This window comes from Mchenga conophoros, linkage group LG3, assembly GCF_057382185.1.
Source record: "Mchenga conophoros isolate Kocher_MC1m ecotype Shallow Benthic linkage group LG3, M_conophoros_male_GT1.1, whole genome shotgun sequence".
NCBI lineage: Eukaryota > Metazoa > Chordata > Actinopteri > Cichliformes > Cichlidae > Mchenga > Mchenga conophoros.
In genome coordinates this window covers 54,415,753-54,436,099 of record NC_140528.1, presented here as the reverse complement: position 1 = coordinate 54,436,099, position 20,347 = coordinate 54,415,753, and the positions used below count along the sequence as shown (strand labels likewise).

At 39.3% G+C, this 20,347-nt stretch overlaps 1 protein-coding gene across 1 annotated transcript; it reads left to right on the top strand.

Annotated features, from left to right (window-relative positions):
• Window positions 1-424: 424 nt before the first annotated feature.
• Window positions 425-15,645, top strand: LOC146579540 (uncharacterized). Its single transcript, XM_085263281.1, has 14 exons — window positions 425-490; window positions 663-815; window positions 902-1,077; window positions 1,282-1,449; window positions 4,381-4,513; window positions 4,604-4,784; window positions 5,721-5,862; window positions 6,099-6,242; window positions 11,306-11,449; window positions 13,433-13,491; window positions 13,594-14,394; window positions 14,537-14,582; window positions 14,671-14,697; window positions 14,843-15,645. Exons 2-13 carry the CDS (start codon window positions 678-680, stop codon window positions 14,672-14,674), a joined length of 2,136 nt encoding a protein of 711 aa, XP_085119407.1. The 5' UTR covers window positions 425-490; window positions 663-677; the 3' UTR covers window positions 14,675-14,697; window positions 14,843-15,645.
• Window positions 15,646-20,347: the final 4,702 nt, after the last annotated feature.

Sequence of the window (20,347 nt, the reverse complement as noted above, 5' to 3'; positions counted from 1 at the left end):
ACAGCGGCTGCAAATCAGGTAATTATATCAGTGTTTAAAACCTAAATTATTCTCACTGATCACAAGTCTGCACAGAAATTATCACAGAAATTCACATTAATTCACTGAACAGCCACAAAAGACATGCAGGTAATGCAGTTGTTTGAAAAATGACTGAAAAGATTAAAATACAAACATTTGACCAATCAAATCAAATGTTAGGCAAAAGAAAACATTTGACAAACATATTACGTACAAATAAAACTAATTTCTGTCGCCTGTATTAGGCAATCACAGCACATTAGTATTTGTCATTGCTGACCTCAGTCCTGCAGGCTAGTTATGGAAATTCTCACTGATGTGGAATAAAATCTTGTATACTGTAAACTAAATCACGTGCCATGTTAAAAATACATGAGTCAGTCAGAAAGAGGCTGTCTTTGTAGTTACAAATAAATGACTTCAGTTGCTTATTTTGCTTAGCGAGGTTTTACTCAAGTGGTTTAGCGAGGTATTGTTTTTCTATTTTCACCTCTTGTAATTTTTGTATTTCGTCCCCTCTTTAACCTCTTTGAGCTATTTTGAGCTGTAATATTTTATATATTTCATTGATTTTGATATTTTGGCTGTTGTAACAGTAATTTCTCAGCATAGGATAAAAGTGCATCTTATCTTGTCCACAGACAAACAGACTCACTATGTCGCGCTCTGTGCTGCCGCTGCTCTTCTTCGTGGTTTGCAGAACACAGGCTTTTGACTTCTTGAGCAACCAGCATCCTGGATTTTATGGCACAGCTACATACTACACAAAATACGCTGATAATGGATCTGTTATGGTATGTGTGCTTTCTTTTGTAAAATGTGCTTACTTTTTTAAATTTTCTTGTCCTTTAGTAAAAGCATACTGGCTGTTTTTCCACAGCTGACTGTTCGTTATACACTGAATAACCGCTACTGCTACAATGCTTCCTTGTATAACTGCCAAAATAACAGCTGTGAAAATGTGCTAAACAAAATCAGTGAAATCAGTGGAGAGTGGTGCCAGATGGAGGAAATCTATTATGGTGAGGTTCCTGACAATGATGTGCACCTGGTTATGTGAGTACATCTTAGGAATAACCTTCTCTTAAACTTTAATATTTCAACTAAACATGAACTTTATTAAAAGAAAAGTAAGCGATTGACTCTGATGATTTAATAACACATTTTACATTAGGTTTGATTTTCCTAGTGTATAATACATACCTAATATACACCATGCAACATAGTGAAAACTCAATCTCCAACAAATTTCTACTGAAGGCTGCATGGTGATAATTGGATGTATGCCAGTAACTTGACTTCTGGTGCTAACGAGACGAATGGAGTCATGAGCAACATCACAACTGAAGCACTGATAGACCTGAGGACCCGCTCCGACACTGGCAAAAAAAATTCATCTCCACAGACCGCCATCCTGCCAGTTATGATGTAAGTTTGCTGACTGTTTGAGTCACTGTTTTACAGCTGAAAGCTTTAAACCGTTGTGTGTGTGTGTGTGTGTGTGTGTGTGTGTGTGTGTGTGTGTGTGTGTGTGTGTGTGTGTGTTTTAGATTTGGCCCTCTCTGTGCTTTTATATAGTGCAATTTATCCTAAAATTAAATTACAACATTTCACATTTCTCTGGGCTGTACTGACATCTGCATCTGTTTTATTCCCAACACAACTAAAATATCTTGTTTTGGAGGTAGTCCACCTTCTTCTATCTTTGTGCAATATACCAGGAAGCAGAACAATTCCAGAGTATGATGCTACAACCTAGGAGTGTTCTTAAGTTTGAAAGCCTTACCTTTACTCCTCCACACATACCGCTTTTCATTGAAGCCAAATAGCTCAGTCTTTGCATCATCTGACTCTAAAACTCTTCTCCAAAAGGCATTTGGTTTGTCAGTGAGGTTGTCTTGGAACTTGAAGTTGTGGATTTTAGACCAGGGGCTTCATTCATGGTAAACACTTTGTCAATTCATGTCAGGCTTGAACCTAGGTGGTTACTGGGTCATTCCTGTACATCCTAACCACTTTCTTCCGATCTGAGGGTGACCATTTGGGTCTTCCTCCAAATCTTTATAAAATGGTGAAATAATAATAATGATGGATACTTTATTGATCCCCATGGGGAAATTACTTGTTCTTCTCTGCATTTGACCCATTCACTCAGTGAAGCAGTGGGCAGCCACTAAGCAGGCGCCCAGGGAGCAGTGTGTAGGGACGGTACCTTGCTCAGGGGTACCTCAGGGTAGCCGTTAAGTGGATTCGAACCCCCGACCTTCCGATCATGGGGTGACCACTTTACCTACTGAGCTATCCCTGCCACAAATATCCAAATAACTTGCACATATATGCTGTTGTTTGAATTGATCATATTGTGTTGCCTTTATAGCACTTGTCAAAAATAACACAGCATCCACTTATGCTTTGCGAACTACTGCTCCAAACATTTTATTAACATCATTATTAGTGTCGGTCGCGAACGAAATGGCTCTTAGAGCTGGATCTTTGAAGTGAACGACGCGAGCCGGCTCCTTATCGCGAGCTGTGGGGTTTTTTTTGTTTGTTTGTTTTTCTCTCACCCTCTCTCTCACACTTTTTTCCCGCTTCACTCCACACGCGAGCCCTGTGCTTTGTGCTGGGAAGAGGGGAGAGGGGCAGTAGTTACACTCGCAGTAGCACAGGAACAGAGCGGGAGGGAGAGACAGAGACAGAGAAAGAGAGCCAGGGACAACAACGTCACATTAGAAAGGTATAGTAATCATCCACAACTATTTTCAGTTGCGGATGATAAAGGATTCAGAAAGTTTATTCATGCAGGTCCATATGACAGAGAATATGCGTCTTCTTTTTGTGTTCATATTTTAATTTATATTTAATTGTGTTGTGGTTTGCAGTGTTTTGTGTTGTTTCACTTTAAATTTGTTTAAAAGGAAAAAGCTGAAAATTTAAATAGTTAAAAGGGCAGCACAGTGACACGGTGGTTAGCACTGTTGCCTCACAGCAAGAAGGTCCTGAGTTCAATTCCACCATCAGGCCGGGGTCTTTCTGTGTGGAGTTTGCATGTTCTCCCCATGTTTGCGTGGGTTCTCTCCGGGTACTCCGGCTTCCTCCCACCGTCCAAGGACATGCAGCTTGTGGGGATAGGTTAATTGGATAATCCAACTTGCCACTAGGTGTGAATGTGCGAGTGAATGTAAATGGTTGTCTGTCCTTGTGTGTTAGCCCTGCGACAGACTGGCGACCTGTCCAAGGTGTACCCTGCCTCTCGCCCTATGAGAGCTGGGATAGGCTCCAGCGCCTCCCGCGACCCTGAAAAGGATAAGTGGAAGTGAATGGATGGATGGATAGTTAAAAGTTGAAATGTAAATAGTTGGTTTTTGTATTATATGATTTATTTATTACATTTTATGTGGAGTGAATAAATAAAAGTATATTTACGGTGGACCCTAGAGACAAAGCACATACAAACCGCAAAGCATGTAAAAACTCAAAACACGTACAAAAGACAACAGAAGTGCTCCAGGATGCTGGGCGCAGTGTTGTGCTTTTGTTAAGAAGTGGCTACACAAGCCAGCAAGTACCAATGACTGGATTTGGTGTGTGGTAATAACAGGTAAATGAACTTTTTTTTTTTTTTAATTATTTGAATATATATGAGTGCTTGTGTATAAATACACAAACAATACACATATGCTTTCATATGTAATTTAAGTGATCTAGGCAGCTCTGCTTTTGAAGTTCAGTTAACGCTAGAAATGTTTTTTGGAGTTTGTACGTGCTTTGTCTTTAGGGGCCACCGTAAATATTTATATATAAATAAAACATTAGTAATTCCTTGTGCATAATTTTATATTGTTGTTAATAATAAATTAATTGAAACAACAAAACAACCTGAAGAGCCGGTTCAGAGCTGAAAGAGCCAGTTCTCTAAAAAGAGCCGGAAATCCCATCACTAATCATTATGCAACGTCACAGACCAGTCTTCTTTTATGTGCTCCCCCCGAGGCATTCATGAGCTTTCTTAAATACAGTGTCCCCTGCTGGTAAACCCTATCATTACATCAACATCAACATATCAACACAGATATTGGAATCTGTATTTTTTCGAAATGCTTCCACGTAACCTTCCCAATGTACAATTCTTCTTCTTAGAGCTTCTCTGAGTGCTTTGTACTTTTCCAGTGTTTCTAGCATTGGTCAATCCAATGACTGCTGACTAACAAACCTTTTTGACACCAAAGAGAAACTACTAACTTTATGTTTAGTGTCCATGAATAAGCTCAGTAAAAACTTACTGCTCTTCAATAAAGTTGCTAACCAAAAACTGTTCCAGTTGAGCTTCTTAATTAAGTGGATATTTATAATTCACAGAGTTCCTTCAAACTGTCAGATGAATTTCACCTTGTTGATGTTTGATCCTGATGGGGACAAGGTTAAATGCAGATTTGGAAACACATCAGAGTGTCAGCCGTGCAATTTGCCATCTTTCCTTACCATTTTACCAGTGAGTATGGCTTTCATTTAGAGGATAGTTGGCCCAAAACTAACTTATTAGGCTACTTTGACCACATGTCCTTTTTCTGTCCTCTTGCAGTCATCTTGTACTCTGTCATTCAGCCCCACCAACAGCACTACTGAAGGCTTGTATGTAGTACAGCTGATGATGGAGGACTTCCCCATAAAGAACATCACACTGACTCAAACTAATGGGACAGAGACAAAAATAACAACCAATGATGCTATCAGCAAAGTGCCAGTCCAATTTATTTTGAGAGGTATATGTCTACATTATAAAGTTTTCATATTTTATAAATATTTAAATATTTGGCAACATCAGTGATATGCACTGAATTTAAAATATTGTATATATTTGGGCTGATCTTCACAGGGAGTGAAAACATTGTCTGTCCAAGGTTGCATCACTAGCTTAAACTGTGTCACAGACAGACACTGACAAAAAGAATTCAATCCTCTACAGTTTCATTAAAAACACAAAGCTAGGAGTTGACTGTAAGGGGATGGTTTACATCATACATATTAAATTATGATAATAGCAACTCTTGCTGTAATGAATTGCTTGCACCTTTAATTTGTGTAACTCAATGAGCGATTACAAGCATAAATCATCTGTTTGTATTATGAAATTTGCAGAAAATATGTGGATGCCACTGGGTTTAATTAGCTAAGGTCACCATGCTGCACAAGCCTCCTCAAATGACTGACTTCCTGTCTAGTGATGACATCATTTCCTATTACAGACTACACTGATTTAAAGGGGCCAAGTAAAGTCATTTTAAAATGACTTTAGGGGAGAAGTCCAGACTCACCCCAGTCAAATACCCATACCCGGACCATCACAAGATGCTGCTTTCAATAGGAAGATTAAAGGCTGTACTCCCCTAAAGTAGAGCCCAGCCCCCTTTGAAGAAAACTAATTTCTAACTGCTTATATCTACAATCTAGCTGAGGGTAGTAAAATAGAATCACTGGTAAACTGACAGCTTCACATTCATGCTCAGCTCTCTTCACCATAACACATTGGTGTACCCAAAACCTGTCAGTCTATATTCTCCACTAGGTCCTCACTCATGAGCAAGACCTCTTATACTCCACCACCTGGGTAGTAATGCATCCCTGACCTGAAGTGGGCAGTTTATTTCAGTATAAAAATGTCAGTATGACTTACAAATTTGTTTTATGTATTGTTTCAGTGACTACTGCTGTGACATCCTGTGCAGAAGGAGAGTTTTTGCCCAAGTTCCTGTCTCCAACACCAGCCAACGGTGCTCAGCTCTACAACAGGGCCAATCAGACTCTGGAAATTAACATCACTGCAGAGACAACAAACTCTACGTAAGTGAAAGGGAAAGGTTAATAAGATCTCCAGGGCTGAACTTGTTAGAGATATATCTCTACAAATCATCTGTGGAAGTTGGTAATGATTTTCCAGGTGATTAGTTGAGCAATCTGATTTCTCAAGGTAGCGGAGAATGTGACAAAGGAATGATATTATTTGTCTCTATTACAGCTAATATTGAATTCATAATACATCTTTGTAAATAGGTGTTTTGCTTTTCTCTTTGCTGAAGGATGTCTGAGCTGCTGTTCACTGGTCCATCTAATGTAACTGTGATTAAAACGGGACCAGCGGAGTTCAGTCTGAGATTGATGCCGTCTATAAGAGAATATGGTGGAAGCTATCCATTCTGCTTTGTTATACAGGCAGACTCCAAGTAAGTAACTTGATTTATACAGTACTGTGCAAAAGTCCTGACTAGCTCTTATTTCATATTTTGCTTATAAGGCGGTTTCGAGTAGAAGGGCTTTCTTATTTTCTAAGTAAGTGTTCTCCAGGTTTTCTGGAGGCCTTTTAAAGTCTTAACACATTGGCTGGTTTTTCACAAATTTTCAGTTTAGCCCTTGTACCTGACCATTTCCAGAGTAATGATCTATGAATTATCAAAGCATTATGGCTACATCCCAACTCTAGGAAGTAGTAGCTGTACTCCCCTGTAGCAAGTTTTCAATTGTATCTTTAGGCTCTTTGCTATACTAGCATCCTGTTTCAAAAACACATATTTTTTTTCTATTTCTTCAATTGATTCCATAAAAAATGCCAACGATAACATAGTTTGACAGAAATAAAATAGTATTTTTGCACCAACAAGACAATTCTCAGATAGCTATGAGACTCAAACTTTGAATGTCTAAGCTTGATGTGTGGTGCACCCTTAATTATTTTACAGGCTTAAAAATCTATCGAAAGTACATGAATATTATTTGAAAATCATGGTTTGCATCTAGCCATTCAGTTGAGCTTTCTACTCAAAACACAGACAAAAAGGGCTGATGTATACCAAACTGCAAAAGAACTGCACTAAAAAGCAGTTATTAATCCAAATTTGATGGAGGTGATCAGGAGAGAGGCACAACAGTGGTACCTATGGCTATTTGCAAAAATACTGACATCTCTATTATGGTTAGGAGTTAAGAATACAGAAAAGTATCAGCAGATTTTGCTCAACAACACAAAGCCATTTGAAAAGTTTCTGGTTAACAACAAATTCATTTTTGAGTACAACAATAATCCCAAACACATTGCAGTAAAAAACGCACCAAGGAAAACTGTCAGTCATCAATTTGCGCCCCAGAGCCCAGGCCTCGATATTACAGAAGCAGTGTGGGATCACCTTGACAGAGAATGGATTAGATGGTAGCCGACATTCAAAAAAGAGCTTTGACTGTCCTTCAAGAAGCCCGGAGAACCATTCCTTGAGACTGCTTAACCCTCTACTGCATGACTTTTTAATTTTTTGAGAAAATGATATTTCACCCTATTTGGGGGAGCTTTAGGGTCCCTAATAATATATCAATCATAAAATTTGACACCCTGCCCCCCCCCCCCCCCAAAACGAATATTGGTTTGTTGCTTCAAGGCAACACTGTGCAACAAGAGTAGTAAAATGCCAAGTTATTCCATAATAAGTTGTATTAGTACAACAAGGATAAACAAATAAATAAACAAGAAATAAACAATGTAAACATTTCACAGAACAATAAAACACCAAAATACATCCAACATTTGACCCTAACCCCATGCATGCGTGCGCGCGCACACACATTGTGTTTCCATCACTTTTTGGGACATTGCATTAACCTGCAGTGGGGCAAAAAAGTATTTAGTCAGCCACCGATTGTGCAAGTTCCCCCACTTAAAATGATGACAGAGGTCAGTAATTTGCACCAGAGGTACACTTCAACTGTGAGAGACAGAATGTGAAAAAAAAAATCCATGAATTCACATGGTAAGATTTGTAAAGAATTTATTCGTAAATTAGGGTGGAAAATAAGTATTTGGTCACCTCAAACATGGAAAATCTCTGGCTCTCACAGACCTGTAACGTCTTCTGTAAGACGCTTTTCTGTCCCCCACTCGTTACCTGTATGAATGGCACCTGTTTGAACTCATCATCTGTATAAAAGACACCTGTCCACAGCCTCAAACAGTCAGACTCCAAACTCCGCCATGGCCAAGACCAAAGAGCTTTCGAAGGACACCAGGAAAAGTATTGTAGACCTGCACCAGACTGGGAAGAGTGAATCTACAATAGGCAAGCAGCTTGGTGTGAAAAAATCAACTGTGGGAGCAATCATCAGAAAATGGAAGACATACAAGACCACTGATAATCTCCCACGATCTGGGGCTCCACGCAAGATCTCATCCCGTGGGGTGAAAATGAACATGAGAGCGGTGAGCAAAGATCCCAGAACCACACGGGGGGACCTGGTGAATGACCTGCAGAGAGCTGGGACCAAAGTAACAAAGGTCACCATCAGTAACACACTACAACGGCAGGGAATCAAATCCCGCAGTGCCAGACGTGTTCCACTGCTGAAGCCAGTGCATGTCCAGGCCCATCTGAAGTTTGCCAGAGAGCACATGGATGATACAGCAGAGGATTGGGAGAATGTCATGTGGTCAGATGAAACCAAAGTAGAACTTTTTGGTATAAACTCAACTCGTCATGTTTGGAGGACGAAGAATACTGAGTTACATCCCAAGAACACCATACCTACTGTGAATCATGGGGGTGGAAACATCATGCTATGGGGCTGTTTTTCTGCCAAGGGGACAGGACGACTGATCCGTGTTAAGGACAGAATGAATGGGGCCATGTATCGTGAGATTTTGAGCCAAAACCTCCTTCCATCAGTGAGAACTTTGAAGATGAAACGAGGCTGGGTCTTCCAACATGACAATGATCCAAAACACACCGCCCAGGCAACAAAGGAGTGGCTCCGTAAGAAGCATTTGAAAGTCCTGGAGTGGCCTAGCCAGTCTCCAGACCTCAACCCCATAGAAAATCTGTGGCGGGAGTTGAAAGTCCGTGTTGCTCGGCGACAGCCCCAAAACATCACTGCTCTCGAGAAGATCTGCATGGAGGAATGGGCCAAAATACCAGCTACTGTGTGTGCAAACCTGGTAAAGACCTATAGTAAACGTTTGACCTCTGTTATTGCCAACAAAGGTTATGTTACAAAGTATTGAGTTGTATTTTTGTTATTGACCAAATACTTATTTTCCACCCTGATTTACGAATAAATTCTTTACAAATCCTACCATGTGAATTCATGGATTTTTTTTTTTTTTCACATTCTGTCTCTCACAGTTCAACTGTACCTCTGGTGCAAATTACTGACCTCTGTCATCATTTTAAGTGTACATTCATTTCCTGGAGACTTATCCAGACTCTACCCATCACAAGTCCCTGCCTGATTCTTACCCTAACCCTGACTCAACTTTTACCCTAAAATTAAACAATTTACCTTGCAATTTGTCCCCATAAAGTAGGCGAAACCTCACAATGGGAGTGTGTAAACAAATTTGTGTCCCCACAATAATAAGTAATACGTACACGTCCACACACGCACATACACAGCAAAATTGGTATGGCACGGATCTGGTCCACACAATGTGCTTACACATGGCCCACATACCGCAAAGAATGACGGCCCTTTGGTGGCCCAGACCTGGTTTGCCAGTGGTGGCCCACACATGGGCCAGCACAAGGCCAGTTTCAGACAACCTGGTTGTCCTGTGCTGGCCCACGTGTGGATTATCTCTGGCAAACCTGATCTGGGCCACCAAAGGGCCATCATTCATTGCGGTATGTGGGCTATCTGTAGGTGGTGTGCAGCCACGGGCCAGTTGTAGACACACTGCTGGCCCAGAACGGTTTCAGCTCTGGCCCCAGATGTCAGCCTAATGTCTACCTTAATCAAGCCATGCAATAACAACATGTGCCAGAACATGCAAAACAGTGCAAAAGTAACATGCCGAAACTCTGTTCAGACAGTGAATGGACTGATTTTTATATAGCGCTTTTCTACTCTCCTAGATTGCTCAAACTGCTCTATACAACATGCCACATTCACCCACTTTTGCTTAACGGAATGCTTCCTAACTACATTCATACACATTCACACTCTTGACATGCAGACTGGAGGAGCCAGGGATCAAACCGCTAAGCTTCCGATCAGTTTGTAACCTGCTCTACCACCTGAGATATGGCATGCCATCGCATAAACAGTGGCATCATTGCCAGACCTGGCACACATCTGGTTGACATACACTCTGCCAAAACACCAGTCAGTCAGAAGTGCCAGCTTGATGCCAGATCTGGACCAGACCTGTTTTCTCTAGGCCTGGGCCACATAAACCAAGCCACAATCAAGCCAGATATGGCATGCCATCACATAGACAGTGCCATCTATGCCAGGCCTGGCCCATATCTGGATGACATATGTCTTATCATACCAGAAGTTGGCCAGCAGTGCCGACTTGATACCAGATCCTGGCCAGACCTGCTTGCTATGTGGGCACTAGCACACACACACAGACACAGTTACTTTACCAACTGACTCCTGAGCTCCTAAGTGTCCCGCAAACCTCATTCAGGGATTCACTCCTCTACTTCAATTTCACTCCCTGAAAGCTCACTGTCCTCACTTTCTGAGGACAGAAAGTGCACATTCCCTTGGTTTCCTTAGATAAAAGGTATTTACATCCATGTCCTGTAATTATGAGTAGATTGTAAAGTAAAAAACATTGACTATGATCATATAAATGCACACAAACACATCTCTACAAACATATGCAAATGCATTATATTGCCTGAAAAAAATTGGGCTAACTGCGCAGTGTTGCCTTGAGGCAACGAATGAAAATTAACAGTTTTACTGTATAAATAAATTTTAAAAAGTAGAACAAACAATCAAATATGCTTCTTAACATATTCAAGCACATACAAGTATTTTTTAATATACATTTATTTCACTATAAACATGTAAAATATTGATCTTTATCTTGCCTCCTAATGGAGATGTCCCTCATGTAGTGCAGCTTGCAGAAAGGGGTCCTCCCCCACCAAAATGAAAGTCACACCACCTTCAATTCATCATGTTATTGGAAAAAGATGTGTCTGGTAGCATTATTTGAAAAAAAAAAGTTTTTTTTTTTTTTTGAAGGGCCGGTATAAGGCATGAAAATGTGGATTGTTGTAAGTGAAAGGAAAAGGTTAATAAGATCTCCAGGGCTGAACTTGTTAGAGATATATCTCTACAAATCATCTGTGGAAGTTGGTAATGATTTTCCAGGTGATTAGTTGAGCAATCTGATTTCACAAGGTAGCGAAGAATGTGACAAAGGAATGATATTATTTGTCTCTATTACAGCTAATATTGAATTCATAATACATCTTTGTAAATAGGTGTTTTGCTTTTCTCTTTGCTGAAGGATCTCTGAGCTGCTGTTCACCGGTCCATCTAATGTAACTGTGATTAAAACGGGACCAGCGGAGTTCAGTCTGAGATGGATGCCGTCTGTAAGAGAATATGGTGGAAGCTATCCATTCTGCTTTGTTATACAGGCAGACTCCAAGTAAGTAACTTGATTTATACAGTACTGTGCAAAAGTCCTGACTAGCTCTTATTTCATATTTTGCTTATAAGGAGGTTTCGAGTAGAAGGGCTTTCTTATTTTCTAAGTAAGTGTTCTCCAGGTTTTCTGGAGGTCTTTTAAAGTTTTCTTAACACATTGGCTGGTTTTTCACAAATTTTCAGTTTAGCCCTTGTACCTGACCATTTCCAGAGTAATGATCTATGAATTATCAAAGCATTATGGCTACATCCCAACTCTAGGAAGTAGTAGCTGTACTCCCCTGTAGCAAGTTTTCAATTGTATCTTTAGGCTCTTTGCTATACTAGCATCCTGTTTCAAAAACACATATTTTTTTTCTATTTCTTCAATTGATTCCATAAAAAATGCCAACGATAACATAGTTTGACAGAAATAAAATAGTATTTTTGCACCAACAAGACAATTCTCAGATAGCTATGAGACTCAAACTTTGAATGTCTAAGCTTGATGTGTGGTGCACCCTTAATTATTTTACAGGCTTAAAAATCTATCGAAAGTACATGAATATTATTTGAAAATCATGGTTTGCATCTAGCCATTCAGTTGAGCTTTCTACTCAAAACACAGACAAAAAGGGCTGATGTATACCAAACTGCAAAAGAACTGCACTAAAAAGCAGTTATTAATCCAAATTTGATGGAGGTGATCAGGAGTATTTGCAAAAATACTGACATCTCTATTATGGTTTGGCACCACATGTGTGGTCCAAAGTGAAGGAGTTAAGAATACAGAAAAGTATCAGCAGATTTTGCTCAACAACACAAAGCCATTTGAAAAGTTTCTGGTTAACAACAAATTCATTTTTGAGTACAACAATAATCCCAAACACATTGCAGTAAAAAACGCACCAAGGAAAACTGTCAGTCATCAATTTGCGCCCCAGAGCCCAGGCCTCGATATTACAGAAGCAGTGTGGGATCGCCTTGACAGAGAATGGATCAGAAGGTAGCTGACATTTAAAAAAGAGCTTTGACTGTCCTTCAAGAAGCCCGGAGAACCATTCCTTGAGACTGCTTAAAGAAAGTATAAGAAAGCTTGGCTGTGTTGAAGTTTAAACTTTGTGAACTTCTTGCAGATTTTATAAAATGACCTGTTTTGATGTTTGTCTTTATATGAAATCTACACTGTCTAGAAGTGTTTGCTTGTTTACTTGATTATTTTTAACATGTATTTTCACATTTGAAATTTTGCACAAATCTGACTTTTTTTTCCAGTAAACTTTTTCATCTTTTGAGGTTACAGTTGGAGCCAGAAGATGACATGAAGTCCTGGAAATGTCTACAATACTTAAAAAATTTATTAGACCAGCTATCATAAAAACAAACAAAAAAAAAAACCATAAATATTTTAGAAACCTGCCAAAAACATCTATAAACAATTATTAATTAGTATTTATTAGGCAAATAAAGTGCATGTTTTTGGCCACACTTAAATTCAGACAACCCCCTATGTTGAGCAAAAAGCCAAAGGTCCAGGTGCACCCTGCCTAGGACAGGATTACCAGGGTCCTACCCTGGAGCCAGGTTTGGGGAAGAGACTCCAGGGTGAGTATCTGGTGGCTAGGCCTTAGCCCATGAGACCTAGGTGAGCTCAGTCTGAAAAAGCTACAGGCAAAAGATGGATGGACAGACTTCTCTCCTTCTGCTGTTGGCCAATGCAAGCAAATGACTATAACTTGGCATCTTAATAAGAAAGAAATAGAAAATGATAAGACAGCTGTGCCATAAAGATTACATTAGGTGGTGATTTAATAAATCCATTAAGCACTGTGTGACTAAAATTCTTTGAGCTCTGCTAAACTGTACAGCACCATATTTTTAAATCTGATAAACCATTAATTATTTACAAGCTTAAGAATGAATGTAAATACTTTGGGAACCAAAATAATTGAAAAAAAATTACAATTTGTAACACAAATAATGATGTATCTACATTAATTTATAGCCACAGTGGAACCAAGTACTACTCAGAGCTTCGATGCGTCATTGTGAGCGTTGGAAACAGTGAGCAAAGCCGTTACCCTTTTCTCCCAAGTCTTACATTTTGCTACTGATTTACCCAATTCATGTATTTAATTTAACATCTCTACTTAACTTGATTCACAGAGTCAGAAATAATTATAGCAACGACCACTGCAGCAACTCTTACCAGTGAAGCAACTACTACAACTGCAGCAACTCTTACCAGTGGAGAAACTACTACAACTGGAGCAACTCTTACCAGTGGAGAAACTACTACAACTGGAGCAATTCAAACAAGTGGAGAAGCTCCTACAACTGGAGCAATTCAAACAAGTGAAGAAACTACTACAACTGGAGCAATTCAAACAAGTGGAGAAACTACTACAACTGGAGCAATTCAAACAAGTGGAGAAGCTTCTACAACTGGAGCAATTCAAACAAGTGAAGAAACTACTACAACTGGAGCAATTCAAACAAGTGGAGAAGCTTCTACAACTGGAGCAATTCAAACAAGTGGAGAAGCTTCTACAACTGGAGCAATTCAAACAAGTGAAGAAACTACTACAACTGGAGCAACTCTCACCAGTGAAGCAACTTATACAACTGGAGCAATTCAAACAAGTGGAGAAACTACTACAACTGCAGCAACTCTCACCAGTGAAGCAACTTATACAACTGGAGCAATTCAAACAAGTGAAGAAACTACTACAACTGCAGCAATTCAAACAAGTGAAGAAACTACTACAACTGCAGCAACTCACACCAGTAAAGCAACTACTACAACTGCAGCAACTCACACCAGTAAAGCAACTACTACAACTGGAGCAATTCAAACAAGTGGAGAAACTACTACAACTGCAGCAACTCACACCAGTAAAGCAACTACTACAACTGCAGCAACTCACACCAGCAAAGCAACTACTACAACTGCAGCAACTCACACCAGTAAAGCAACTACAACTCTTTCATTTACCCCTCCAGCTAGTACACCAGTTTTGAAGTGTCACACAAGCCATTGTTGATAAACATTTTTAATCAAGATTAGCACTTTTAACTTTCAGTGTTTTTTGTTTTCTATTTCTTTCAGTTATTCTGATCATGGGACCTTTACTTTCAACTCTTATCCTTAATAAGTAAGTATCTATGCGTCTATGTGTATATACATTAACAGTCAACTCTTCTTGCTATCAATATAATGGTGAGTCTTTGTTTCTGTCTCAGGTGAATGTGGACGCATTGCTACCTGAGGTTGGTCGATTCTTATAAAGCCACAGAACCTCTCACAGTATCACATAATTTCTTTTTACAACTCAGGGAAAGTTTGCATTAGTAGTCATGATTAATGACAGTAACAACTGAAGCTCACTGTTCCTTTTTATCCATGTGCTGACAGGACCAGAAGATACCGCACCAGACCTCAAAAGCAGCCAGTACAGATGAGTGTGCCACCACCTAATTTTAAAACACGAACATCTACCTGCAGGAAACTCTTGAATTCTCTCTGTTTATTAAGTTTATTTACTCATTCATTTTTGTTCTTCTTTAATATTGAATGAAATCGAATGAAGTTTATTATTGTTAATCATTTATTTCACATTTTAATTTTTTATGTGATGGTTGTTAAATGACTGTCCTCTTTCTTTCATGTTATACCTTCTCTAATCAGTTGTTGCTATTAGAAATACAGTGGCTAAAATAAGTAATGAATAACAACACTACAGATGACAACAGAGCTGCTATTGACATGAAATTCTCACCAGATATTGGTAACACTCCGTCCAATCCACACATGCAAAGAAATGAAACCACAGTTGTCCATGAGGAATAACACAGGGAAAAAATATTGAACACGTGAAAAATGGGCCGTGCAAAAGGGTATGGAAAGTCATAAAAACAGCTAAAATATATCATTGTCTTTCATTTATATAGCACTTTAAAAATACACCTGGTAGACCAAAGTGCTGTTCAATACAAACATAAATATAGTAATAAAATAGCAAAAACCAGACATAGCAATAAAATTAATAAAAATGTTAGTTTTTATTAAACACCTATAAATAAACAGAGGGGCAGAGATACTCTGACAGTCTATGGCCTATTTTGACAAGAATGTGGCAAATAGTTGATAGAAACTGGACAGTTTGATGATTTGTGTTGTCTTGCTATTCTGTGTAGTGTGACATTCTTTTTTGCTTTCTATATGATTCTGTTCAATAAACTCTGTTTTCCCAGTGAATCTCTCTGAGTTGTTTAATTTTATTTTGATCTAAAAACCTGAATCTACAAGTTATTGGCTGGATAAAGTTCATCACTCAAAGGTCAAAATTGTTACCTGACAAAAGATACTCCAATGTTTGTTCTCATTGTGTTTACTCTTGTTGTGATTACACAACTTATTTTGTGTAATCATGATTTCTATTTGAGAGCTGATACTCTAGGTCAAGTCTCAAGCTTTTACACTCAAAACAGGTTTAACAAGACAGGTACAATAGCTGTATGACTTTATTTTCATGCAACAAAAAGTACATGAGTAACTTAAAACCAGACACAAACTCCCTTAAGTGGAAAAAATGTAATTAAGAAAGGAATGAGATGCCAAATGGAAAATAAAAACAATCTGGGTTCATAGTTGCTGAAACATTACAAATATGTCATTACAAAAACATGTTCCTTTGTTTGTAGGTGAAGAGGCATTGAAGTTCTCTAGTATATCGAGACTATCTCTCCACACCGTTACATATTCCATATGTACGGGGTATGACCCCCCTTGGTCGTGGCACATGGATACTTCTTCATTAAGACACTCCGGCTTGCCCGGCCACACCCCAGAGTTCAAGTAAAGGTCCCTGCCTGTTTCGGCAGCCTCCCTGGACGCTAGCCTCTCCCCAGTCATTTCCCTGAGCTTGGGTCCCCTTAGTTTTCTCTCGGCCCCAGTCTCCCCTAGTTGGTCTCCTTTGCCGATTGAGCTTACATTTGTGTGTGTGGTGATCGGCCTGTGTTCTCTCAGCGTCTTGCCCGCTTCGCAAGCTTCCCGCCGCTTGGACCTCGCTGTGCTTTGGTCCGGCGAGTGAGCATTCTCCGGTCTGTTAGCCTGTCTGTGTTTACCCATCACCCATCCATATAGATACAGTGGATTGCAAAAGTATTCGGCCTCCTTGTACTTTTCCACATTTTTTCACATTACAGCCACAAACATGAATCAATTTTAGTGGAATTCCACGTGAAAGACCAACGCAAAGTGGTGCACACGTGAGAAGTGGAACGAAAATCATACATGATTCCAAACATTTTGTACAAACAAATAACTGAAAAGTGGGGTACAAGATACAAGTGCTAACAATAATAATATCTTCTTTAAAGAGTCTGCAGTGTACTATTAAACATTCCCAGTTAAGATATTGTTAACTGCTGCATATCTGGAAAGGCTGAAGGTCACTTTCTACTTGTATTTCAATCATGAACTCAAATGTGAAAAACAAAACAAAACATCAGATTTCCATGAACTATTCTAAACTTTGAAAGATATTGTCTGTATTCAAGGTTCTTTCTTTGCTTATCTTCAAAAATGTAAAGAATAAGCTCATTTATTTCCACAGTGGAACCAAGTATCACTCTGAGCTTCGATGCATAGTTGTGAGTGTTGATGTCAGTGAGTACAACTTTTCTTTGTTTTAATGTCAACAGTTATTTACTGTATTAATATTGTTCACTAATAAGCTTTTATTTTGACTTTATCTAGAGTGTTACTACACCAACACCTACAACAGCCAACTCACCAGTTTGTGAGTAACTAATGACAGAGTTAGCCTACCTTGATAGACTTTGGGCAACTTGGAGAATCCCAAAAAAATGGGAGCCCAGGCCTTTGAGTTCCAGTTTTCCACTTAGGCTGTGCTCACTCTTAGTCAGTGTTAGGAAGGTTACTTTTAAAATGTATTCCACTACAGATTACAGAATACGTGCCCCAAAATGTATTTTGTAACGTATTCCGTTACATTACTCAATAAGAGTAACATATTCTGAATACTTAGGAGTACTTAATATATTGACGCACTTTTTACAACTACATGAATGTACTATTGCTGTGTGATTTATTACTATTAGTTAAGGTTTAAGGACATTAGGTAAGGCTGCACTTTTTGCAGCGATTTCGTATAGAAAACTATTCTGTGCGTATATAAAACAGGTCTGCAGCTCCGAACCGTAGTAAAGGGACCTCTGGCTAATACGTCGGGTTCCATATCAGAAAATGTTAGACAGCAGGGATAAACACTCTAAAACGCTCTAAACACTATAGATAATCATACAGTTTAACTCGTTCCCCTTCACACTGTGCCTACTAGTGGCACTTCCTCAAAGAAAAACATTTCATCACTCCAATCTTCTTCAGTCTCAGCTGAATGCAGCTTTCCTCGACCTTATAAACAGTACATTTGCATATGGACCGAAACTTGCATCACTGATGAACAATGGACTGTGAGGTCAGTTTCTTGATCATTAATATTCAAATTGTCATAAGCATTGATCAATCACGGTGATTGGGGAAACCTGAATTCAGGTGAGATTGAAGAAGATTGGAGTGATGAAACGTTTCTCCCAGTGAAAACACTAAGTCCGGATGAACAGAATCAACTTTTTAGGATTTCTTTAACCAGAATGCATCAAGTCATAAACTCATTCATTAAATTTGCTTTCCATGAACACAGCTTCTAAGATCATGTTCTGTCACTGTCTCTGGGACTAACTCAGAGTCACTTAGTCCAGAAATTAAAGCAGCACTGGTGAAAAGGGACTCCCACCTGATGTCCTTCTACAGTTGCGACACAGTGACATGCAGATTGGTGCAACTGCAGTGCCCTGTTATGATGCATAAAAATATGCATTTCATTTTAGTGACTTGATTAAATACTTCTGATGTAAAAAAAAAAAATAAAAAAAAAATTGCATTTTGGATTTGAAAAAGTCATTGGTGATGCCAGATATTTGATATTGTACTGAAAAGGTGTTTCTTTACTTGTTTAGATTATTTAGCATTATTGTATTAGCAAATGGTGTTCTGGGCACATTTTCACTTTAGGTAGGACTTTAGGAACACATTTCCATTAAGATAAAAGCAACAGTATTGTCCATAAAAGAAATTAACTATGATGTGGCTAAGAAAAGTGTGGGTAATACATTTGTGGAGTACCAGTCACTCTCCTTTGTCCTCTCCAGGTATTCATGTGTATCGAAGCAGCTGACCGATACTTAAAGGTTCTGGAAGGGACTAAGGAGAAAGAAGCAGGAGTTTTTAAGTTCGTATTTGGGATTTGTAGGGTTATATTCAATTCAATTCAATTCAATTTTATTTATATAGCGCCAAATCACAACAAAAGTCGCCTCAAGGCGCTTCATAGATACAGAGAAAAACCCAACAATCATATGACCCCCTATGAGCAAGCACTTTGGCGACAGTGGGAAGGAAAAACTCCCTTTTAACAGGAAGAAACCTCCGGCAGAACCAGGCTCAGGGAGGGGCGGCCATCTGCTGCGACCGGTTGGGGTGAGAGAAGGAAGACAGGATAAAGACATGCTGTGGAAGAGAGACAGAGGTTAATAACAGATATGATTCAATGCAGAGAGGTCTATTAATACATAGTGAGTGAGAAAGGTGACTGGAAAGGAAAAACTCAATGCATCATGGGAATCCCCCGGCAGCCTACATCTATTGCAGCATAACTAAGGGAGGATTCAGGGTCACCTGGTCCAGCCCTAACTATATGCTTTAGAAAAAAGGAAAGTTTTAAGCCTAATCTTAAAAGTAGAGATAGTGTCTGTCTCCCGAATCCAAACTGGAAGCTGGTTCCACAGAAGAGGGGCCTGAAAACTGAAGGCTCTCCCTCCCATTCTACTTTTAAATACTCTAGGAACAACAAGTAGGCCTGCAGAGCGAGAGCGGAGCGCTCTAATAGGGTGATATGGTACTACAAGGTCATTAAGATAAGATGGGGCCTGATTATTTAAGACCTTGTATGTGAGGAGCAGGATTTTGAATTCAATTCTGGATTTAACAGGAAGCCAATGAAGGGAAGCCAAAACAGGAGAAATATGCTCTCTCTTTCTAGTCCCTGTCAGGACTCTTGCTGCAGCATTTTGGATTAGCTGAAGGCTTTTCAGTGAGTTTTTTGGACATCCTGATAATAATGAATTACAGTAGTCCAGCCTGGAAGTAATAAATGCATGAACTAGTTTTTCAGCGTCACTCTGAGACAGGATATTTCTAATTTTAGAGATGTTGCGCAAATGGAAGAAAGCAGTCTTACATATTTGTTTAATATGTGCGTTGAAGGACATGTCCTGGTCAAAAATGACTCCAAGGTTCCTCACCGCGTTACTGGAGGCCAAGGTAACGCCATCCAGAGTAAGAATCTGATTAGATACCATATTTCTAAGATTTTCAGGGCCGAGTACAATAACCTCAGTTTTATCTGAATTAAGAAGCAGAAAGTTAGCGGCCATCCAGGTCTTTATGTCTTTAAGACATTCCTGCAGTTTAACTAATTGGTGTGTGTTATCTGGCTTCATGGACAGATAGAGCTGGGTGTCATCTGCATAGCAGTGAAAATGTATGCTATGTCTTCTAATGATACTGCCTAAGGGAAGCATGTATAATGTAAACAGAATTGGTCCTAGCACTGAACCCTGTGGAACTCCATAATTAACCTCAGTGTGTGAAGAGGACTCTCCATTTACATGCACGAATTGGAGTCTATTAGATAGATATGATACAAACCACTGCAGCGCAGTACTTGTAATACCTACAGCATGTTCTAATCGCTCTAATAGGATATTATGATCAACAGTATCGAACGCTGCACTGAGGTCTAGCAGGACAAGCACAGAGATGAGTCCACTGTCA